The 24,211-nt window shown below is 55.8% G+C and overlaps 1 protein-coding gene across 19 annotated transcripts in view; it reads left to right on the forward strand.

Moving 5' to 3' along the window:
* PTPRF (protein tyrosine phosphatase receptor type F) overlaps positions 1 to 24,211 on the forward strand; it is a 91,674-nt gene that overhangs the window by 26,440 nt on the left and 41,023 nt on the right. For 11 of the 19 annotated variants that reach the window (XM_032247241.1, XM_032247247.1, XM_032247245.1 and 8 more), the window contains 3 exons: positions 12,026 to 12,214; positions 17,974 to 17,991; positions 20,852 to 20,962. In XM_032247241.1, the coding sequence (XP_032103132.1) occupies positions 12,026 to 12,214; positions 17,974 to 17,991; positions 20,852 to 20,962 (318 nt within the window). The remainder of the gene's footprint in view (positions 1 to 12,025; positions 12,215 to 17,973; positions 17,992 to 20,851; positions 20,963 to 24,211) is intronic. The other 8 variants (XM_032247244.1, XM_032247246.1, XM_032247253.1 and 5 more) reach the window with 1 other exon arrangement.

The raw sequence follows: 24,211 nt of genomic DNA on the forward strand, positions 1-24,211 counted from the left end.
TGAGGCCTCACCATGTGAGCTGAAGGTGGTTGGCCTCTGTGCTGCCTGGCATCATCTGGTGGTGCAGCCCCACCGTCTGCTCCCACGGGGGACTTACCTGTGGAACAGGAACCCAGAGAACAGGCCCTGGGCCAGGATCACTGATGGCTGAGTGTTTTCAGGCTCCTCCCTGCCACTCCTGACCTCAGTTTCCCCACTCATGACCTGGGGGCAAGTATTTCGACACTGCCCATCCTCCTGTTGGCATCTGTCCTAGCAGGGAGCCATCTGCCCTGCCCTGGCATTTTGGAAGTGGCAGAAGGACCAGATGCCCCAGAGGGCTTATTTTCAGGCTCTCAGATTGGGGAACAGGGCCTCCTTGTTAGTGTTCAAAGAGAAGTCCTTAAAAAGCGCCTAAGCCCCAGGTCCTGTGTCAGGAGCTCTCTTACCTCTGCCACTGCCCTGGGCAGGCCTTATCTTTCAAAGGGTTGAGGAGGATGGAGGTAGTCTTTCAGGCCTGGGGTGAGAAGGACCCACTCAGACTGACAGGAGGGGGCTGGATGCGGTGGCTCACCCCTGTAATCACAGCACTTTGGGAGGCTGAGGCAGGCAGATCACTTGAGGTCAGGAGTTTGAGATCATCCCAGCCAACATGGCGAAACCCTGTCTCTACTAAAAAATACAAAATTAACCTGGCGTGATGGCACATGCCTGTAATCCCAGCTATTTTGGAGGCTAAGGCAGGAGAATTGCTTTAACCCAGAAGGAGGAGGTTGCAGTGAGCTTAGATTGTGCCACTGCACTCCAGCCTGGGCAACAGAAGACTCCATCTCAAAAAAAAATAGGACTGGCAGGAGGTGTCTCCATTGGGTTTCTCTACCAGGGACCAGCAGTATGTGTTTGTGCTTCTGGTGTGTGAGATGAGAAGTGTCTGATGAGGCTGGGGAGAATATGGGGCAAGTACGCAGACTCTGTCCATGCTCCGGGGAAGGGTGTGGAGCTGTGGGCCTGAGTGAGCCCCTCCTGCTTCTGAAACACAGCACCAGGAAGACAAAATGCTGACTTATCCTGTTGGTCTGTATAACCTTGACCAGCATGGGGCTTGACAGAAAGGCGTGCCAGGGGAGGGCCAGAGGGAGGCAGCCCAGAGGGTGAACACCTGCCCCCTGCCCGGCCCCACTCCTCCCCTGGTGGGAGGTTTGCCCTCCCTCCTAGGAGGGTCAGGAAAGCAGGGAGCCTACAGGAACTGGGTGAAAGGATGGCTGGACTGGAACTCTGGGGTGGCGATGGCAGGAGCCAGGGCCATTCTTGGGAGTCCACCACCAGTCTGAGGAGGGCTGGGGAGAGGACGGAGCTGGTTGGGGACTGAGGAGTAAGAGTCCAGCCCCCCTCCTGAGTTGCACACAGCTCTCCCTGTGAGCTGGGCTTCTTGGAGAGTGACTGAGGGCTGTCTGGGGTGAACTGGCTCAGGTGAAGATCAGTGTACCCTCAAAAAGGATCTCAGGCCTACAGTCTGTTCTGTGACCTCTGCTCTTGCCTCATGTCACACCAGGCCAGACTGCTTTGACTCCAGGGCCACTCCCACCACAGCCCGTGGGAGTGCCCCCCCCACAGCCATGTCCTTTGCACCCCGCTTCTGAGCAGGATTGTCATTCCCAGTGTGGCCTCCCCTCGACACCCCCGCCAGGACTGTACGATGTAGGGGTGCCCAGCACAAGCTGGCCGAGGTGAGCCCGTCCTGGCTGTGATGAGCTCGGGGCCCGCCGCCCAGTGTTCCTGTCTGAGTGGTAATTGAAGCCATTAGCGCGCCAGCCTCTCCCTCGCCGGGTAATGGCAGGAAAAGCTCTTCTCGCTCCGCACTCTTGAGGCGGCGGCTGAATCACTCCCCCTCCAACCCGCCCGCTGCCGCCACTGAGACAGGGAATCTGACATTTTCCCTCACCAGGGAGGGGGAGCCATGGGGGAGGGGAGGCAGGCCTGGATTCCTGGCCTTTCCATACAGGAGGCTGGGGGCCAGTGAAGGTCTTGGAGCCCAATCTGTAAGTCATGGGTTCAGCTGGTGCCACAGGTTTAAGGCCTGGAAGTACTGGCCAGGAAAGCCCCAGGAGGCCGCCAGACATTCAGTTGTACGGGGAGGGCACTGGTGACTTTGGGTAGGTTCTGGAAGGGACAAGGAGGCGGGAAGAAGAAAGAGGCCGTGGAGCAGGGATGAGCTGTTTTGGACTTGTCCTGGGGGGCCTGGCTCCAAGGATTCTGAGTGCAGGTGGCATTGTTTGTCTTGGGCTCATTGATAAGGTACACTGTGTGTGGTGTGGGTGCCCTGTGTGCTGTGTTTAAGGCACTGTGTGTATGAAGTGTGTGGTGCAGTGTATACAGCAGGGGTGCTGCTTTGCAAGCTGTGTGCACAGAACAGGATGTGCAGTAGACTGCACACATGAGTATCAGGCAGTGGGGAAGGGGGCAGTGTGTGCAGGAGGTACTGTGTGCTTTATGGGCTGCATGTGTAGCAGGCAGTGTCTGTACACACATGTGTGCTTCAGGCAGTGCATTGGGTGTACAGCAGGTGGTGTGTGCATCAGGCAGCGTGTGGGTGTGGTGTGTAAGTAGGTAGTGAATACCTTGTATACAGCAAGGGGTGTGCATCAGGCAGTATGTGGGCAGTAGGCAGTGTGTGTATGTGTGCAGTGTGCCCTGCAGCAGGCTACCTGTGTTTGTATCAGGCAGTGTGTTTACGTGCAGCAAGGGTATGCAACAGGTGGTGTGCAGTAGGCTGTTTGTGCAGCAGGCAGTGTGCATATATGTGTACAGCAGGGTGGTGTGCAGCAGGCAGTGTGTGTATGTATCATGCAATGTGTGATGTGTGTTTATGTGCAACATGCAGCAACTGTTTGTGGGGTGTACAGCAGGTGGTGTTCAGCCTGTGTGTATCAGGCTGTGTGTGTGTGTGTGTGTGTGTGTGTGTGTGTGTGTACAGCAGGTGGTGTGTAGCAGGCAGTTTGTGTTTCAGGCAGTGTGTGGTGTGTGTATGCGTGTTTATGTGCAGTGAGTAGTTTGTGGGGTGTGCAGCAGGTGGTGTGTAGCAGGCTATGTGTGTATGTGCAGCAGGCAGTGTGTTTGTGTGTGTGTACAGCAGGTGGTATGTACCAGGGTGTGTATGTATCAGGCAGTGTGTGCATGCACACACACATTTGCACAGCAGGTCGCTTGCAGGGGTATACAGTAGGCAGTGTTTGTGTGGGGTGTACAGCAGGTGATATGCAGCAAGCAGTGTGTGTGTGTGTGTGTGTGTGTGTGCGCGCGCGCGCAACAGGCAGTGTGTGTACAGCGGGTGGTATGCAGTGGGGCTGTGTGTGTGTGCACACGCGCGTGTGCGCAGCAGGCTGTGTGGTGTGCAGCAGGCTATGTGTGTGCATCAGGCTGTGTATGAGTGTGCAGCAAGCAGTGTGTGTGTACATATGCAGCAGGCAGTATATTTGTGTGTATAGCAGGTGTTGTGCAGCAGGCTGTGTGTGTAGGTGTACCACGGCAGTATGTGTGGGGTGGGAGTGGACAGCAGGTGGTGTGCATCTTACAAGCTGTGTGGACAGCAGCAGGAGTGGCCAGCAAGCAGCCCAAGCTGAAGTGTGGTGGAGTCAGTCTAGCACTGGCAGGAGGTCAGAGATGCCGTGTCTGGGCTTATTGTCTCTGGGACCTCGCAGGATCCCTGTTTGGACCTGTTGGTCAGCCAGGAAGCTGGACAGAGTTGGATGTGGCCAGAATGGTCTCGCTGAGCTGTTCTCTGCACCTACAGTGGTCCCTCAGCAGCTCCTCTGTAGCCAGGCCAGGAGGTGGGGTGCACCAGATAGGGATCCTGCCCAGACCTGCCTGCTGGAGGTCTTGGGACCCCTTTCCTCTCCCTCCCCTACCTCACCAAGCCCACAATCCCTTCTGTCTGTTCCCACCTGGCCTCAGTGTGCCAACCTGCCAGGACCATACCACCTACGCCATGCAGGCCAGGGAATCCAGGTGTCTGGATGGAGTTGGTGTTGCCAGCCTTGGAGCAGGCTCTGGGGAAGGGTTATCAGGCACATGAAGTAGTGGCCAGGGTGGGGGCAAGTCAGTGCTGTACTGGGCTTGGACCTCTGGGTTCTGCAGGAGCTCTAACCCTGACTGGCTTTGGGACCTGTAGGATGATGAGGGACCTCTTGCAGTACCCCCTGACCACTCCCTAACACAGTCCCTTTGGAAACAGCCCTAGGGACAGAGGGCCAGTGATCGACATATGACCCTGTCCTGAGGTATCCAGGAGCAGAACTAGTAAGGGAGCTTACATTTGTGAGATGGGTGCATGTTTTCTCAAGGAGTCATCTCTCTCTGTTCCACCTCCTTCCCTTCTCCAAACTTGTGTATTCCTTCCACCCATGGTGGAATGACTTGGCCCAGGCCTGACTTTGACAGCTGGGGAGTCTAGGTAAAGGGTTATTGCAGGCACAAGATGGCTTCCCAAGGGGCAAGATGTGAGCCCTTTCTATTGTCTACATGTGTGTCTACGTAACAGTCTGCTTTGGCAGAAGCTGGGCCTGTCACTCACCTGATTTGCAACACAGAGGATGTAGAAATGGCCCCAGAACCTGGAACCCAGGCCAGTTTCTACCCCCCTTAGCAACTGAGGCATGACCTGTATACCCCTGGTCCAGTTGCTGTGGTCCTGTGTGACCTGTCCTTCCACCCCCATGACCACAGTAGATTTCAGATCCACGCAGATATGAGGTTCTACAATCAGTTCCTGGAGGTTCTAGGCCCCAGGCATGGGGACGGAAGAGGTATTAAGTAAGTAGGCATTGCCAAGAGGGCCTTGAAGGTCAGACCCTGGTTTTCTTGGTACCTGGAGTTTCCTATTTTTATTAGCTGTGATCTGCCTTCAAGCGCCCAAGTGGACTCCCTTCTGAATGGGTGCTGCTGCTGAGTAGGTGGTACTCTTGCCTCTTCTGTTAGCCATCGACACTGGATACATCCCCTGCACCCAGCCTGGGCCCCTGCCCCTATAGTCATAGGTACTTGTAAGGCCTACTGTGTGTGTGGCCGTGCATCCTCTCCTCTTCCCTGGCCTCATGACCACAGTAGATCCAGTGGCTCTGGGAATAGGCTCACCAAGTTGGAGATTTAAATGCCCAAATGCCCTGCGTGTACACATTCTCCATCCTTGGTAAGGTGCTCCCTCTCGCTGCACTGGTTTGCTAAGAAGAAAGGACTGTTTTTTTTTTTCTTTTCTTTTCTTTTCTTTTTTTTTTTTTTTTTTTTTTTTTTGAGATGGAGTCTTACTCTGTCACCCAGGCTGGAGTGCAGTGGCCTAATCTCTGCTCACTGCAACCTCCACCTCCTGGGTTCAAGCGATTCTCATGTCTCAGCCTTCCCAGTAGCTAGAATTACAGGCATGCGCCACCACACGTGGCTAATTTTTTGTATTTTCAGTAGAGATGGGGTTTCACCATGTTGGCTGTTGGCCAGGCTAACCTTAAACTCCTGACCTGAAGTGATACACCCACCTCGGCCTCCCAAAGTGCTAGGATCACAGGGATGAGCCACCGCTCCCGATTGAATTTTAATCAGAGGAATGACACGATCAAACTTAAGCTTCAGAAAGGTCCCTGTGGGTGCATAGTTGGGGGTGGAAGGAAACCAGTAACAGGTTGTAGCAGTTCAGACAAGAGTTGGCATGGGTGCACATCTGGGTATGACAGGGGAAGAAAGGGGAATAGTTTACTAGAAGATTAGAAAGAGGCCAGGCACGGTGGCTCATACCTATAATCCTAGCACTTTGGGAGGCCAAGGTGGGCAGATCACTTGGGGTCAGGAGTTCGATTTGAAACCAGCCTGGCCACCATGGTGAAACCTTGTCTCTACTAAAATAAAAATTAGCTGGATGTGGTGGCATGCACCTGTAATCCCAGGTACTCGGGAGGCTGAGCATGAGAATTGCTTGAACCTAGGAGGCAGAGGTTGCAGGGAGATAATGGCCCCACCACACTCCAGCCTGGGCGACAGAGCTAGACTCCATCTCAAAAAAAAAAAAAAAGGTTAGAAAGAGTGGAGGACTGCCTGGCTACCTGTAGGATTGGGGAGGTGCAAGGCTCCAGGTTCCTGACCTTGGGGCTGGGTAGGTGGGGGTGCCATTTCTAAGATTCACGTATTGGAGGAGGACCAGGTTTGAGGAGGCGAGTTGGTGAGTCCCGTTAGAAATCTGTTGAGCCCCGTGTGCACAGGCATCCAGGGGAAGTGTTAAAGAGGCCTCGTACACATTTGCCTGGCACTCTGGGGGACATCTGGAGTTGGCATCTTGCAGGCTGAGAAATAGCAAATCTCAGGGAGCCAGAGCCAGGACAGGAGTCCCAGGAACCGACTCTTCACGTTGGGAGGAGGTTCCTGAGAGACTGGAGGGAAACCAGGCGAGTGTGTGAGGCCAAGAAGGTCAAGAGAAGAGTGCAAAGGAGGAGTGGTGAGCAGGGCAGGGTGCTGCTGAGAGACCTGCATGTGTCCTTAACAGTTAGTTTCGTGGAGCCATCATTGGCCTTGGTGTCAGGAGGCAGCAGGGTGCAGCTGGGCCTCAGGGCTCAGCAGTGAGAGGGAGGCTATCGGTGTCTAGAGTGACTGAAGCAGGGCCTGAACCTAGGGAGTGAATGGATGACAGGAGTCTCCCTGGAGTAGGACTGAGCTGGGAGAGCCACTGAAGGAGAGTCCAGTGTGGGCCCGAGTCCGGAAGTGCAGCGTGGGGCTGGTGTGTGTGCAGGGCATGGCCATTGGGTTCATGTGGTGGGGAGGCCTCACCAACCAGGTTGAGTAAGGCAATGTGGGGTGCCAGGGAAACCCGAGGAAGAAGGGGGAGATGACTGGGAACGGGAGGCCGCGCCTGCCAACGGGCCCCAAACAGCTCAGATTTAAAAACAAAACAGGCTTTTAAGATGCCAAGTTTGATGAAATCTGAGTGCTGGAAGAGGTGGGAGTTTGCTCTTGGAAAAACAGCTGAAAATCGAGACTGAAAGCTGCGAAGGGAGATGGGCCCAAGGCTCCCCAGGCCCCCCTTACTGCCTGAAAGCCTGGGGGTGGGGCTGGGCTCTCTGAGAGAGTGTGGGAGCCTGTGGATCTGGCAGCCTTTGACTTTTGGGGGGCATCTGGCCCTGGCCCTGCTGAGGATGGAACTGCTGGAGGTGGCCTTGGCTTCTGTGGAGAGGCTGAAGGGCAGGGGAAGCCAGCAGCCCTGCCCCCTACGAGGTTCCCACATGTGTCTCGTCCCTGCATGTGTCTCCTGGCGCACGTGTCTCGGCATAGGTGTGTCTGGCTCTGCATGTCTCCACATGTGTGTTTGCGTGTCTCTGCATGCACCGCCTCTGGATCTGCTTGCATGTGTCTGTTTCCACAGGTGCTTGTCACTGCAGGTGCCCCTCCATATGCACATGTAGGTTTCTGTTTTTACACCTGTCTCTCTCTCCATGTTTATTTCTGTGGGTTCCTGGCTGTGCATGTTTCTAGGTGTCTGTGTGTTGAGATACAAGGTGAGGCCAGGCCTAGCACTCACGCTTAGGGGAGGCAGTCAGGCTCACAGACGGTGCCACCCTAGGGAGCCTGTGTCTGTGTGTGCGGGTGCGTGCCTGCGTTTGCACGGAGACGGCACGAAGCTGGGTAAACACGGGTGAGAAGGTCATACTGACAGACGGTGCTGCCTGCCCCGGGACCCTGCAAGGCGTCTCCATCTGTCAGCTTCCCTGGTTCAGCCCCCTCCCTCTGGCCCAGAGACTCCCCTTCAGGCGTCCAAGGCTGAGCTGGACAAAGAGACCTATGTGTACTTTGTAGGGGGCCTCAGCAGCCTCCACCCCCATCCTAGGCTCATCTGTCAGGACCCCAACACATGCCCTAGCTCTCATCAGACTCGCCTTGCTACTGTTGTCCCACCACTCTCCCCACAGCGTTTACAAAGGCAGTTTCCACTCCCCTCCCTGGAAAGCTTTCTGCCTCCCATGCTCACGTGTTTCCTGTTCTTGAATCCCCCTCCTCCAGGAAGCCACCAAGATGGCAAGTGAGCTGTGGAGTCTAACTGATCAGCTCTAACACTGCTGTGGAAGGTTAACCCAGCTCCCACCTGCCTCTGAACCTTAAATTCCCGCCACCCTCCCCCCCTGCCCTGTCCCCCCCGCCCCGCCCTTGTCATCATCTTCTGCCCATGGGGCAACTGAACCTGTTCACTGAAGGGGACAGGTCTCCTTGCTGCAGTGGCTAAAGGCCAGTTAGGTGCAGGAGGCATTTGCGCACATGTGCACACTCCCTACCTCGCACACGGAGAGACCCCAGGGAATGTGTGTGCACGCTGCCGTGCATGCAGGTAGAATCCGCAAACGGTGTGGATATTCGGGCCCCTAGGTACCTCTGAAGGCCCCGTGGGCTTCTCTTTTCGTCCAGGGGATCAGGTGATGGCCCTGAGACGCATAGTGCGGATGCCCCCAGCGCTGAGGTTGCGGAGGCAGATGGCCCCTCCCTGCGTGGTGCGGGGCGGGGAGGGGGGGCACCCAGTTGGGGGTGGAGGGGAGGGCCGTTGTCGGGGAAGCGGGAAAGCCTAGTAGGAGGATTCCCTGGAATTTGGGAGCCCTTGCCTGGGTAGGGGTGCGGAGGCTCCACCCAGGCGGGGGCTGGAAGGGCAGCGCCCGGGCGGACAGCGGACGCGCGCGCCTGCCTGCACGTACTCGGGCACACGCAGCTCTGCCGCGGCTCCCGCCGCTCCGCCGTCGCCATGGCTACCGGCTGGCCTGGAGCGGGGAGGGGCCTTTCCTCCCCTTCGGCGCCAAGAGGATGTGATTTGAGGGGAATCGGCATGACTGGTGCATCCCGGGGTTGGAACGTGGGTGCGTGACTGCGATTGTCCACATGTGGGGGACCCGGGGTTTCGCTTTGCGGTAAACGCAAACGCCGTGGTGCAAGTGCGGGGCTCTGCAGTGAAGCCTGAGCCCCGCCGGCTAAGGGCGTGGTGTGGGGGAGGGCTGCCGGCCCTCGCTCTGCGGGGAGGGGGGTGTCCACGCCTAGAACGCTGAGGCTGGGGGCCTGCCATCTGGTCTCCTCCCAGCTCCACCTCTGATATAGCTATTTGACCTTGGGCAGGTGTCTAGATGTCTAGATTTCTCTAAGGCCGTGGTTGCTTATGTACCTCATAAGGCTTGGTAAAGATGTAAAGCATTTTAACGTAGTACTTGGAACTTAGTAAATGCTCCCTAAATCTTATTCTCCCTCATACCTGGGTCTCAGTTTTCCCAGTTGTTGATGGGTTTGGAGTGATCATGTGACATCAGCTGAGGAGTTGCCCAGGTCCTCAGCCTGAGTGTTCAGGCCTCGGTGGACCCAGCCCCTGCAGGTGCCTGTTGGGGAAGCTGGTCAGTGTGCCAGTCTGGCTGATAGGTCAGACACCAGGATGCCCAGTGCTCCACCGGGCCAGGCACGTGGTGGGTATCAGGAAAGGGCTGCTGTACTTGGCTGTGTTTGAATGTTCCAAGGCGCCTGGGCAGGAGAGAAGGAAGAGGCAGCAGTGGGTTGCTCCTGAGAGGCTGGAGCCGTCCTGTGAGACCCACTTTCCTCCCTGGGTGGCAGAGTGGCAGCCTTCCGAGTGCTGCCTAGAAGTCTAGTTGGCACAGGGGACTGGCTTTTGGGTCCCGCTGTTTTATGGACGGCTCTTCACACATGCTGGTTTTAGGCTCTGGCGGCGGTGCCTGAGGGATGATCTGAGCCAAGGACAGAGCCACTGAGGGTGTGATAATTGAGGGAAGAAAATTAATTGTCCCTAATTTGGCGTAAATCCCAAAGACCTTCCCCGTGTAAGGAATTCAGAGTAGATTCCGAGACACGCGGCTGCACACATTTGTACTTCCCTTCCCTTCCCTATCTGCGGGTAGAGATGGAGGCCACTTGACTCCTGGAGCCTGACTCTAGCAGGCCATGGCCATATCCTCCCCACGAGCTGAGCAGGTAGGAATGAGGTCTTAGAAGAACTAGACTGGTGCCCTGGAGGTCAGGATGGCCCTGGCAGCCCTGAGTGTCCCCAGCTCTTGGGGAGATGAGACCTGCACCTCATGGAAGCAAGCAGCAGCTGGGCCAAAGGAGGCTGCTCCACTGCCTGGTGCATCCCAGTCCTCTTCATTTCCGAGCTCCTTCCCTTCTCTTGCTACTGTTTAACATTTTACTTTTAAAAATCAAAGCTGAAAGGGCACTATGGGATCATATTTATAGCCAAGGAGACACTGGGTTTATATCCAGAATTTCTAGGGCTGTAGGTGGAGAAACACACAGCCAGCTCCCAGGAAAGGCTGGGGTGGCAAAGCCGTGCTGGGAGTCCTACTGCTCGCTAGCCTGAGACCCCTGCTCCTGATGGGCCACAGTCCCTTTGGGATGCCCCTGGCAGCTGGAGCCTTGGGGAGCACCCCCTGGGATCTGGCAGCAGGTAGGTAACTTGCTCCCACCTATTGGGGTTCCTCCAACTCCCTCTTCACCTGCCTACCAGTCGCTCTCCCCAGGTCTCCAAGAGGCTCCAGGGAGGGCTAGTTTCTGCCAGCCTTTAAATTATTCACATCCGAGGATGCCACGTGCCTTTTTTTCTGGCATAGAAGCCTGACTTCCCTTGGCACATGTTCCTACACACCCAAATTGTGCTGGGCTTGTGGAAGGTAGGTACAGAATGTTACTGGTCTCCCCCACCATAAGCCCAGCTCTCCCTACCGAGGAGACAAAGGACACATTTTCCCCTTGCCCCACATTCGTTGTACCTGGTGTCCACAGTGGGAGAGAGGCTCTGCTGAGGCCTTGAAAAGGCTTGGTGGTTTGGTCCTATTGGGAAGGGCCTGTCACCAGCCTAAGATGGAAAAGGGAGCTCCTAGCTCTAGTCTCAGCATCTGTCTGCCCCTTACTAGTTACACCAGCTAATATTCACTGGATGTGAATTCCGCATCAGATGCTCCACAACACTTTGCATGCGTGATCAGATATAATCCTCACAATTGCCTTGCGAGGTGGGCCCTTGAACCCCGTGTACAGATAGAAGCAGAAACACAGAATAAGTAACATGCCAGGCGCTAAATCTAGTTCATGGTGAAGGTGGGAGTCCCATTTGGTCTACACCAGTCCCGAGCCTGCCCTAGATTTTCATGCTTCCAAGGGGTGGGGAGTGGACAACCTTGCCCCACAGTCCCTCAGGGCAGATATGGGAGCCCATGTGCAGTGGGAATGGGTTTGCTGCTGACATCTGTTCCTGCGACTCCATGGCAGTGACTCCTTTATGAGCCGCCAGCCCCTGGCAAGCTGGGAGACGGCAGCCAGGAAGGGGTTTTGCCTCCCCCTACCAACTTTTGGTGTCTTTAGAGCTTTTTAATCTCCTTTGCCTCTGCATGCTCAGATGTGGTCCCCAGCCCTGACCATGACTCCCAGGGTCAGTACTGAGTGAGGGAGAAAGGTCAAGGTCAAGGTTGCAGTAGAAAATAGGTCAAGGTCAGGATCAGAGTTAGAAGGGGACCATTGGTAGGGCTGGGGATGCCCAGAGTCAGGGCTAGAGACCAGGCGGTGCCATGGTCATGGAGGAAACACTGTGTGTGCGGACAGGGGAGAAGGGACTGGACAGCACAGGGGCCCTCAGGCTGAGCTGTGGCTGTTGGATGCTACGTGAGCTCCCCACTAGCCCTCCCACCCACTGCAGCCCAGAATCCATACAGGGCTTTCTGCTGTGACCAGCAGAGCATTGATTCTCGTTCTTCTCAGAGCCTGGAGAGATTAAGTGCTGACGCCTTCAGTCTGAGGCATTGCTTCTCAGACCTAGAAACTCCCTGACATGGCAGGGATGGGCCCCACTGCAGCCTTTGCCCTGCCAAAGAGGCTCAGGACCCTGGTTCCTCACATTGGGGTAGGCTTCATGCTTAGAAGTCTGGGCTGGGGGAGGGGAGTCTTGAGGGCCCTGGCAAACCTGGAGCTGGGGAAGTTATCCCCAGAAGGGTTCTCAGGGGCAGGCAGAGCCAGCCCTAATACACACACTGCTCTTTGTCTGCAGAGGAACAGCTGCCCCCTGGGTTCCCTTCCATCGACATGGGGCCACAGCTGAAGGTGGTGGAGAAGGCACGCACAGCCACCATGCTATGTGCTGCAGGTGGAAATCCAGACCCTGAGATTACTTGGTTCAAGGACTTCCTTCCTGTAGACCCTGCCACGAGCAACGGCCGCATCAAGCAGCTGCGTTCAGGTGAGCAGAGGGCAGGGGTCAAGGGGCCATGCAGACCTCAGGACAGGCGTCTTGCTAAATCCCAGCATAGCCTACCCTCTTGGACCTGTGACCCTCCAAGGCTGACCGGAGGGCACCTGGTGGGGTGGGCTGGGTCTTACTGCAGGTGTGCCTGGCCCAGGGAAGAGAGCTCGTGGTTGGCTGTGCCTCTTTACCTTCTTGGGATTGTCAGACTCCAGACTTTGGGCCAGTTTGCCCCTCTCAGCACATGTAATGTGCCAATGTAGCAGACTCTTCTAGGGTGCTCTGTGGATGTCCATCTTTCGCTTTCCCTGTGGCCTGGCCTGAGACAGGGCCTGGATGATGATGCTTGCTTCCTCAGACAGCAGGGCTTAGATGGGAGAAGAGGCCAAAGGTGCCTGATTCTTTAGGCTTCAAAAGGCTGGATCTCAGGTGCCTGGAGCCAGGGGGACTTGCTGTTGTCCCTCAACAACCAGAGCCACCTGTCTCCTCTGGATGTCTCCGTTGAGCCAGCTCGGAGTCCTGGAAGCAAGGATGCCATTGTGTGGGAGGGAGGTGTCGCCCCACTGATCGATCTGCCTGTAAGGCTCCCGCCAGGATAATTGATTCAGTTTTTTGTGGGAACAGAGCAGGCGGGAAAAGAGGTTCAGAATCAGCTTGGCTGCATTCTGCCTCTGCTGCCAGCACAGCCTGGACCATAGTCTTTGCTTCAGAAGCCCTCCTGCTAGCTATGGGATGGTGGGCCTCCGGCAGGATGGCCAGCGCCGGCCAGAGCTCCTGCTGCCTGTCAGCTGTGATGTCAACACTGAAAAGCAGGACATGACTCCTGCCCCTTTCAGAGCCCTGCAGGCTTCAGAGGTGCTCTGCCACTCCCTGAGATGCCAGCCCCTCCCCATCAATTCCCATCAGGCACACAGCCCCTTGGTGCCCAGCAGGAGGAGGGAGAGACAAGCTGCCCAACAGGGCATGATTCTGGCCCCAGCTACGGCCGCCTGAGACAGCCTACGAAGTGTTAGCTCATTTAATTTAATTAAAACTCAACAAGATGGAGGCAGCTGTAGTGCAGTTAATTAAAACAGCCATAATCAAGGCGGCAAACGGCCGGCTGTGTTTGTGGCCGCTGCCCAGCGCTGCACATCAGCCGGCACGGTTCGGCTCCTCTGCGTTTCCTCACGGTTCCCCCAGGCAGGCTCCCAGGCGGCCAGACGCTCCTCCCTGCAGTCCTGGGCCCCTCCCCGGAAACACATGGAGTTGTCTGGCAGCAGCTCTGGGAAGACTCACTCACACGTTGGTTCAAGTAGTATTTATGCAGGGCTTGGGGTGCCTGGCCCTGGGCCACCCCTTTCTTGACTGTCAGTCCACTGGATGCCACTAAGGCCCCATCCTCCTCATCCTCTCGGCAGCAGCTAACATTCCTCCCTCCTTCCCAACCACTCTCCCATTTTTCCCTAGCCTTCCAGGGCCCTGTCTCTTGCGACTTCCCTCTTCCTAGAGCCCCTTCCCTATAGCAGCATCTTCCCTTCCTTCAACCAAGGAGCCTGGGAGCCCTGCCCTTGCCCCATGGACACAGCCTTGCCCTGGATGAGCTCAACCCTCCTAAAGTTCCAGCTGCCATCTCCTCACCTGCAGCTCTAGCTTCAGTCTTTCCAGCCCAAACCTCTTGCCTGAGCTCTGGATCCAAAAATCAATCTGCCTTCTGGTTGTCACCCTGACCAGTGATGACGAAGTGATGAGTGATGACCTTCCCAGACAGCCAGCCATACTCTCTTTCTGTAAGTGGCAGCCCCCAACCTAAGGAACTTGGCTCTCAAGTTGGTTTGATTTGAGAGCTCTCAAATTTATCACCCTCGTGGCTCTCAAATTGGTCCCCTGTCACCTCCTGCTGTGTCAGTCCGATCCCAGGCACCAGACGCTATTTTCCCTGTCTCCAGACCCTGCCGAGAAGCCACCGCCCTGCAGGCCAGGTTTGCTGCTCACATCCTGCCCGTGCTCTGACCACCTCAGTGGTGTTTCCTTGCCTGCCTGGTCAAGTACACACCCCCGCGTCTCATCAGGTCCTGGCTACACCCCTTACCGGCTCTCTGGCCTTGGTGGCTTAACTTTTTCATGTGTCAGTTTTCTCATGTTTGAAAAGGAGCTACAGTAAGCAGTGAGTGAGACAATGGCAGTCAAAGCTTGAGTTGGCGGCCTGGCCTCTGGTTAGGGCTTCATGGAGCTCTTTCTATTTTCTGTGCCCCCCACCCTCCTAACACCAAGCCATGCTGGCCTGTCCTTGGTCCTTGACCACCTCGGGCCCTCTGCTCACCTTCTGGCTGCTCCACTTGAAAGCCTCCACCCTGCCCAGCCTCTGGCTGCTTCCTCAGGCCTCACCTTGCTTTACATTGTCACCATCTGGGTCCGGTTTTGTTCAGCTGGGCCTTGCAGGGAGGGCCTGGGTCTGACCCCACTTGGTGAGGTCAGCTGTAGGACAGATCTTCTGAGCTCTTGAGTGAATTTATGAACTTCACCTTTGGCCCTTGTCCCTGTAGAGTAGTATCGGCTCTAGTGCTCCTGCTTTCCAGGTCCAAGGAAGACTTCCTTATTTGACTTTTCCTGTCACCTGGAAATTGTGACCTAAGGGTCGTGGGCCCAGGGTCCGGCTCCTGGGATGGAGCCAGATGGCACCTAAGAGGTCTCAACCATCCCACCTCTGTAGTAACAACTGGGCTCTCTCCCCTCCCTGCCTGACCTGGCCTGGGACCCTTGGCCTGAGTTGCTGCTGTCTTTATCCCATTATCATTTAGAAGGGTACTGAGGCTATTCCATGCACATGGCCCTTCATGGAGTGGACTCAGGCCCCTGAGCGCTCGGCTGTTTCCAGGGACCTTCACGGGTTTACGCATCACCGACAGTTTACAATAGAGCTTTCCCCCTTTTTGTTGCAGCTGATTCTCTTGCAACCCTGTGAAGTAGGACAGGCTGTGATTACCATGCCTCCTTCACAGCTGAGTTAAGGGAGTCACTTGGGGTCACACAGCGAGACTCGGCCTAGGAGCTCCCCTGGGAGATCACCCCAGGACCTAGTATCACACATAGCAAACCTGGGGGCCTGAGGAGCAACTAACCCTGCTGGGCTTCAAAGGTGCACATTCCCAGTTTCTGCAGACCCCAGGCCCCTACTGACCAGTACCCAGAAGTCCTCCACCATCTGTGACCCGAGCCACAGCACATCTAACCAGGCATGCCCCCCCACCCCAAAGCAGGAGCTGGACAGGAGGTACCTGGCAGCATGCACTGCCCAGATGTGAGCTCTGCTTGGCAAGCCTTTTCTTCTCTGTAGTGACATGACCTGCTGCCAAGACCGCCTCCTAGAGAATTTGAACTTCAGGTTGGGTTAGGCCCAGGAGGAACAGGAACAAGCTTGGAGAGTGGAAATGGATTAGTGAGCAGGGACTCAGAGGTCCTGCTGGGTCCTGAGAGGAGTTGTTGGCCTCAGGCTGTGGCCAGGCAGGACAGGGCCTGAGGAGATTCCCGCACTCCTGCTGTGGCCTGAGCATGTGAGCTGCCCTTGTAGAGGACAGCCTAACTCACTGAGTCCATGTGCTCATCCAGAGAGCAGCCTCTTCCCCACCCCCAGCACCCTGAGGCGAAACCTGAGGGTCTTAAAAGAGATGCAGCATCTGACTGCCAGAGGAGGCCTGTGGGTAGGATGCAGGGGGCTTGCAGCCCATCACCCTGCTTGACTGGCCCCAGCTCTGGCTGGTAGAGCCTGTCCCTACCCCACCCTGCTCCACCGTCTGCTGGGCCTGCCAGGAGGGTGCACTGCCAGTGCATGCTCACAGTTTCCCTTTGGCCCAGAGTACCCAGGCACCTCTTGGGCATGAGCACACCCCAGGGATGCTGACTTCTGGGCCCTGTCAGTCCCCCACACCCATCTTGTGAAATCTAAAAGGTAGATTCTCTGTTTGATGGGGAAATTACTGTTAGGTTCTTTCAGAACAGGTTAGGCTTTGGAAGAGCTGAGGTCAGGAGTGAGGGGTGCCAGTCCTGGACCATGTCCACTGCCCCCACCCACCACCGAGCCCTGGCCTGGATGATGGGAGATCAGCATTGTCAACTTTTTGGTCTCAGGGCCTCTATTTGTAAATATCAGAGAATCTCAAAGAGCTTTTGTTTGTGTGGGTTATTTTTGTTGATATTTACCTTATTAGATATTAAGACTGGAATTATTTTAAAATATTTATTAATCCATTTTAAAATAATTTAAAAACCCATTATAAGCATAAATAACATTTTTTAATGAAAAATAATTATATTTTCTAAAACAAAAAAATTTACCAAGGACATTGTTTTACCCTTATCACAAATCTCTTCAATTTGGGGCTTTATAGAAGGCAGCTGGATTTTCCTAGCTACTTCTGCATTTGGCCAATTGTGATCGCATGTGTCATGTAGCCTCTGAAAAACTCATGAGAGAAAGAGAGTGCGTAAAGCAAATAATTTCTGAATATTATAAAAATAGTTTTGACCTTGTGGACCTCCTGGAAAGGTCTCAGGAGGTCCCGCGATCACACTTGGAGAATCACTGTGCAGATTCTTCTCAAGTAACCCTCTTTCCCAGGTCCCAGCCTATGCCCTGTCCCCTGCCTCTGCATCTGCAGGACTGACAGCCTCATCCTGTGGGCAGGCTATAAGTTAGATGGACCTGGTCAGGTCCTTCCACTTCACTTACAGGCTGGTATGACCTTGGGCTTTGGGCAATTCCCTGAATGTCTCTCAGCCTGTTTTCTCATTTGAACTTAAAGATGAAGAATTCCTCTAGGTGCTGTTATCAAGTCCCACGAGACAGGGATTGGTGTTAGTTTTTCTGCACACTTCCCAATCCCTGGATGTGGGCAGGAAGAGGGCAGCGGGGCAGGGTAGATAGAGCTGGACCTGGGCCCGCCTATGGGCTGCTTACTCCTCTTGGGGAGGCATTGGTTGCACAGTGGGGCTTGAGCCTCGGAGAAGGTACCTGTTGGGGACGAAACCTGCCCAGACCCCGTAATAGGCCTGGATGTGGAAGGTGAGCACCTGGCCTTCTGGGTTACCAACCCTCAGGGTTATAAGGTGCTGAACAGGCAAAGGGTGGGCACTGGTCTCTGCCTCTTGCCAGCCAGGCCAAAGGAGGGAAGCTCAGTAGTCCCCCAGTTTTTAGCAGGATTGAGTGGGCGTTCTAGGGAGTCCGCCCCTGGGCTGTGACTTTGCTGCCCTACTGCCCGTTCTGCTGGGCTTGGCTGCGTGTTGTGGAAGGCCCAGTGTGCTAGTAGCCCATGGGCAAGCCCTCCCTTCAGCCTCTGTCCTTCTGCCTTAACACCAGGCTCTGTTTTGGTAAGTGCTTTGTTTTGGAATCTTACCACTGATGGGATCTGGGTGGCCCTGTGGGGTGGGGTTGCTACCTCTTTTCTTTACCTTCCCCCTCCATTGGCCCCAGCCAGTGGGGTCCGAAGGAGTCCTGACTCACCTCCCTGATTCCCATCAGCCCCAGCACCACTGCACCCCCTCCTTGTCCTCAGAGCAGAGCCAGTGACCTGAGACACAGCTTCACCCACACTCAGCCTGGCTCTGCCTGGTGCTTGCTCACACATCATCCGCGTCGGCCTAACTCAGGCCTCAATTTCTCCATGTATTTAAGGCCCTTTCTTATGTTTTATTTTACCTGATTTGGCTTTGTGTGGCTTTCCTTCCTTTTGTACTAATGCTTCTCTCTGATCTTATTTGCATTCAAATTACCTCGCCAGGTGGTTCACCAATCAGAGGTAAGAATGCTGTCCGTGCCTCTCGCCACACCACGCCTTGCCACTGCCGTCACCTCCACTCCATCCCGTCCAGTCTGTCACCTCCCCATCCCCATCCCAACCTCTTCAGCCTCCTCATCTCCAGCTCCAGCCCCCCAACACCACCGGCCACCACACACATCCACTCTCAGTCATTCCCTCTTGTGGACTCATCCATCGCCAAGTCTGAATTGTGGAGATACTCGCCGAGCCCCGCCCTGGACGGCAAGCCCTGCTGCTCAGGCCTTCCAGGCCATCCCCACAGAAGGGACCCCATCAGCTCCCACCGTGAAGCTTAGCCTGTCCCCAGGCTTCCGTAGACAGAAAAGCTTCCCTTGAGGTTAGGCAAGACTAAGCCCTGCCTTTTCTCTTGAGTCTCCTCTTTTGAGGGGACCTTAATTACTACTTGACTTTCCCTTTAGTATCCTGGCTCTGTAATGTAGTAGAATGAGGACCATCCCTTCAGCAGGCAAGGATTAGGGGGAACATTCACTTAAGACTTCTGTGTAGGCGCTGGGATGACAACAGGGAGGTAAACAGGCTCATGTGTAACTCCATCACCTGACCTCTCCGCTCAGACTCCCCGCTGGGCTGCCTCCATGAAGCAGGGCCCTGCAGCCCGCAAGTTAAAAGCAGAGATTTTGGACTCAGGAAGATCCGGGTTCAAGTTTGACTTACCACCTTTGTGATCTTCAGAAACTCAGTTCATCTCTCAGAAGTGTGTTTCCTCTTTAAGTTGGGGCACGGCCACCTGCCGCACAGGGTCATGAGAATTAGAGGGAAGGAGGATGTGTGTAGTGTCTGGCGCAGAGCAGACACCTGTAAAAACGGTGGCTTGTCTATTCACATCATTTTCTCCCCAGTTCTTTCAGTGTTATTCTGTGGGCACATCTAGACCTTCAGTGCTCAGGACCAGGATGGTCTCAGGAAAGAGCAGCTCCCTCCCTGGGTGGTATCTTGCCCATCACCCTGAGGCTGGCTCTCGCTTCACCTGGCAGCCCTCCAATCCCCCTGCCCATCCACTCAGCCTGTGCTGACTCTTTCCTGTCCCGGCTGCTGGTCCTGGTGTTGGTTCCAGATTTGGGGGATTCTGTATGCAAATAGGCACCCGGTCTTTGTTAGGTCTCCCGACCACTCTTAGGCTCTTGTTGCAGAGGAACCTCCTGTTTTCTAGGTCAAAAATTTCAGCCAGGCACCACTTTCTGCTCCAAGTCTATGGCACTAGCCACCAAATCTCCCCCACCCCACCCACACCCCCCTGCCTCACTGAGCTGACCTTAGGGCAGCTTCTCCCAGTCAGGGGCCTGAACCCCATCTGCTTAAATGAACATTTTCTGTAACAGTGTCCATCCATCCCATAAGCATGACCTGTTGGGTACCCGTCAGGGCTACCTCCTCTTGGAGGAGCTGGGTATTTGGCATGTGCACTGGGCCCTGATGTTCCCTGGCACCTCAGGGGAAGGGCTGAGGCCAGCACCGCAGAGGCAGGCTGGTCCTGCATTGGTGGCCTCTCATCTTCCTTCACCTCTAGCTCCCAGCCCCTCCTGCTGCCCTGGGTTAGATGGTGGAAGAGGGACGTCAGGCAGTGAAGGGACTATAGGTCAGGCCCTGGGTGGGCCCCAGCCATGAGAGCATGACTTGGAACTCTTCCTCTGGCTCCTGTCCAGTCCAGGCGGGGAGTCCGGCAGGTTCTGTCCATGTCCTGTGTGGGTGTGATGGTCCATCAGCCTGGGCCCTGGGAAGGTAGGGGCTGTCAGGTCAGGCTGGCTGTTCTGTGCAGGAGGTGGTTTTGTCAGACTGTGTCCTGTGGGGGTTCTTAACTGTTGGACTGTCCTGTGTGGGTGTAATTGTCTGTTGGATTGTTCCAGGGAGGGGTGTGCTGCCTGTGCTCGAGGGTATTTCTGTCACAGACAGCTTGCCCAGTGTGCTTTCGCAAGCAGTTTTTTCAAGTGTTTATTGATGGGGCCGGGGGATGGCCAAGTTGAGTGGGTCCTCCCCATCCCTGCCACTCTGCCTTGGCCTCCCCCACCTGGACCTGTCAGAACTGGCCTCAAGCCCAAGATTCCTCCACCCTCTGTGAGGGTCCTTTTGCTACCCACCACAATCCTGGCTCCTGTCTGTCCGTCTGCGGCCAGAGCAGCCCCTCAGGGCACTGGCCCGAGTGGGAGCCCCAGCCTCCATTAGCCTCCTGAATTATGCAGGAGCTGTGGTGGGTCGAAGCACTTTTGCAGGAGCAGGCTGAGGAGAGGAGCCGGAATGGGTGGGGCTGGCGGGGAGTGGGTGGAGTGGGAGGGGAAGATGGTGCTGGGAGCAGAGGCTGCTGGGCACCAGACCCCTAGGGCAAGCCCATTCCTTTCTGGTGGGCGGCACATTCTCAAGCTCCAGCCTGATGAGGGCATGACATGCTTGTGAATCCCAGGCCTGCCGTTCTGCAGTCTGCTCACACACCTGGCTCTGACGGGCCTAGCGGGGCTGTAGGGCCGGGAACACTAATGGGGACGTTGATTGGGAAACAGGCTCCAGTACTGACTGGCAGGAGTGTGGTGGAAACTGAGTGGAGCAGGGGGTTGGGGTACGGTCCCTGGCAGAGCAAAGACAGGTCTTGCTGGACTTTGTGGGGAACATGGGATTGTGCTCCAAAGCACAACCCTTGGTTCTAGCCAGGAGGCCACTGGGCTTATCAGCAAGAGCTTTCTGGAAGCAGCACGGCTGCCAGGGTGTGGCTTGGAAGAGCTTTGACATCTGGTCAACATCAGCCATAGGTGCTGTCAAGACCCCTCCCCGTGTTCCAGGCCACACTCAACATGGGCCATGCCTGAGCTCTTGCTTCATGTCCCTGCAGGTGCCTTGCAGATAGAGAGCAGTGAGGAATCCGACCAAGGCAAGTACGAGTGTGTGGCGACCAACTCGGCAGGCACACGTTACTCGGCCCCTGCGAACCTGTATGTGCGAGGTAAGGACTCAGGCAGTACCTGGCCCCTGTCACCGCGGAGCTGTGTTGCACCTGCCGGGCTTGCTGCCCAGAGCCCTTGGTGCAGACACGCAAGGGACTGCCGTAGGTCCAGTTTTTCCTCCCTCCTGCTTTCTGCAGCGGCGATAGCAGCAGCAGCTCCCACTGGGCAAGCTCCTGGTGTCTGCCACTACTTTGCCTTCCTTCCCTGCAGGCCCATGGGGAAGCAGCCACTCTTGGGAGCATTTGTATCTCTTGTAGGTCCCGCCGCGTGGGCCCAGAGCCTCATGGGAATTTGGAGCCTTCTAAGCAGACTTCTTGGTGTATATGCGTGTGTGTGCACACACAGGCACACTTACCTGTGTGTAAATGCATGCACACCTGGCCTGGCTTTCCTTTAGTATGTCCTCCTGCCTGCCACAGCACGGTGGGCTCCAGAACCACCCTGGCTCTGGGCTTTAGGGAAGTCAGGCCTCAGGAATGGACCGGGCCAAGGGAGCCTATCCTCTGGCCAGGTCTGCCTGGGGCCTTCCTGGAGGACCTCTTTTGTTCAGCTGTGAGCCGCCATGGTTATGTTGCCTCGGGTGAGCACCTGCTGTGTTCTAGGTATTCCTTGCTGGGAGCGAGTGGACAGTTTGCTTTCCGGAAGTCCAAGTACCGAGCAGAGAGGGGCCTGGGACTGTTTGGGTTTTTCCAGTGTCTGCTATGCTCACAGCCTAAGGGTGACTAAAGTTGGCCACCTTGCCCTTTCCTGAGAACACACTGGATCTAGCATACACATGCCCAGGAGGGGTCCTGGGAGCCCTTCTACCCTCATACTGTTCCCTCACTTAGCTCTCCTGCACAGGTGGATGTCATTGAAAGTTAAACTGTCTCCACCCAGGGGATGTGTAAAGGAAGGTGGACGTGGCTCCTTGCAGTGATGATTCCATCACGCCACACGCTTAGCACAGCTTCCTGAGGGCTGTTGTCTGACTCGCCACCCAGTATACTCGATGAGTGACAACAGTTCCCTGTCCCACTCTGAGGCCATGTGGTCAGACTTGCTTACTCAGAGCAGAGAGAATTAGGCTGTCAACCAAAACAAGGGGTTGCTATCTGTCAGGGGAGAGGGTGGTTCTGGAGAAGCCACAGAGTGCCAGCCCATTTGGTGACCAGTTGAGCTGTAGAGGAGCTATTCATGGTGGGCAAATTTTCCCTCAAAGACTATTAATGATGCTTCATGGGGTTCAGGGGCATGGGTGGGAGGTTCCCTCGCTTACTGTTAGGTGTCTTGCTCATCAAGGCTCAGGCCCCAGGTCAGCTCAGCTGTCTTCCGGAACAGGAGCCCAAAAACTTCCCAGATGGCCCAGAGGAGTGGAGTTGTAAATGCCATAGCCTTCACCCCACCTTGCCCCATGCAGAGTGTCTGGCAGGCACGGGGGCTGTCGAGTCCACTCCAACAGAGGAGCAGCTGGAATGACCCTTCTCAAAGACCTGCCTCCTCCCATCCTGACTATCCCAAATGCTGTGCTCTCTAGAGCTCTGCTCCCAAGACTGTAAGGTCGAGAGTGTGGCAGTTCAAGGCCTCAGCAAGGAAGCCTTTATCTGCATGCGGCTGCACCAGGAAGAGGAGGGGCCCAGCCAGAGCCACTGTCAACCCAAGCCAGCTGCAATGGCGTGACCTATGGGCACATTTCCTAGGGCAGAGCTACAGGAGGCAACATGAGGCAGGAGCAGGCCCAGACGTAGATGGACCCCTGAATTGTTCTCTTGGCTAGGCAGCATTCTCTGAAGTCACTGTTACAGTGGCCCTAGCCCTGGAGGCAGAGCAGTGGGTCTGTTTGGAGATGAGCTGAGCTCACTGCTGTGGCTGGCAGCTCGGGCACTGCCCAGGGAGCTCTTATGTGCAGCCCCTTGGAGCATCCCTGTCTGTGGGGCTCCCTGTTTACATGTGGTAGACTCAGGCAGGGCCCTGACTGGCTCCTGCCATGGCCCATCCCCTACCCCTACCAGCTCTTCCCGAATCTACTCTCCTGGCTCCATCCTCACATGCCTTTTGGTAGGAAACACAGGGGTTCCCTTAGTTCCAGGCTCACTTGCCAGGGACTCTAGAACAGCCAAACCTCTGACTTCTCTTGTCTCTATCACAGACACATACAACGTTCCTGTGGGCCCTGAAGTCTCAGGACCAGTTCTAAGCTCTCCCCAGGACCTGCCTCATATCTAGACCCTATCAGAATCTACACCTACCCTGCTTTGCCAAGAGCAACCTGCCCCATAGTTCCAGGATAGGCCCTACTGTCATAAGGACAGGACTTCTGTACACCTGAAAGGCCCTGCTCCCTGGGTCCCTTGCCTCTGGTGCCCCCACCCCTCCTCGTCTCATACCTGGCAAAGCCCCTGCCTTCTGCCCTCCGCAGTAGTAGGGGCCCTTCAGCCCCAGCGCCTGGGGACAGCCTGTGCTGGGCTGACCACCAGCTCTGCATCCTGAGCTCTACTTGTGGGTGGATGGCCATGGAGGAGCCCTCAGTGCTAGCCTGCTTGCTGGCCTGCACCCCGACCATCTCCCAGCAGAGCAGCTTTGAGGTTTCCTCCCACGGCAGGCTCCTGAGCCTCAGCCAGGTTGGCATGGGCCCTGGCCCTGGGCTTCTCAGCCGCCTCAGCACTGTTGGCATTTTGAGCTGGATGATTCTTAGTTGCAAGGAGCCATCCTGTGCCTTGTAGGATGTTTAGCAGCATCTCTAGCTCTCTAGATGCCAGTAGCACCCCTCGGTCAAAACCAGCATTGCCACATGTCACCTGGGGGAAATACTGGTAGCCTCCCGTTGTCATTGTCTTCACCCATCTGACGCTCTTCTCCTGTGTCCACGGGCTCCAAGGTTTCATCTCCTCATCAGATTTAGCTTCAGTGTCTACCTCACATATCCCTTCTGTCCCCCAAACTCTCAGGGCTCCCAGTGTCTCTCCAAGGCCATGCGGCTGCTACATTTGATGAGACAGTACGCATAAAACCCGATGTGGTGCCAGGCACGCAGGAAGCACTTGCTAGTCAGTAGCCTCTGTGGCCATCCGGATAGCGCTGTGGGGGGGATGTGTCATCCAGTTACATCTGACTTTGTTCACAGTTGCCCGCAGCTCCACCCACGGTCTGGCAGGCCCAGGCATGCTGGGTGGGCCAGCGCCTTTCTCCGTCACCACCTAACTCTCTCCCTGAGTGACTCATTCTCTCCTTCCATCCACAGCTCTCTGGGTGTACAGCTGCTGGGGCCA

The sequence above is a fragment of the Sapajus apella genome, unplaced genomic scaffold (assembly GCF_009761245.1).
Source record: "Sapajus apella isolate SASKATOON/1434 unplaced genomic scaffold, GSC_monkey_1.0 scaffold62, whole genome shotgun sequence".
In the NCBI taxonomy this organism is placed as follows: domain Eukaryota; kingdom Metazoa; phylum Chordata; class Mammalia; order Primates; family Cebidae; genus Sapajus; species Sapajus apella.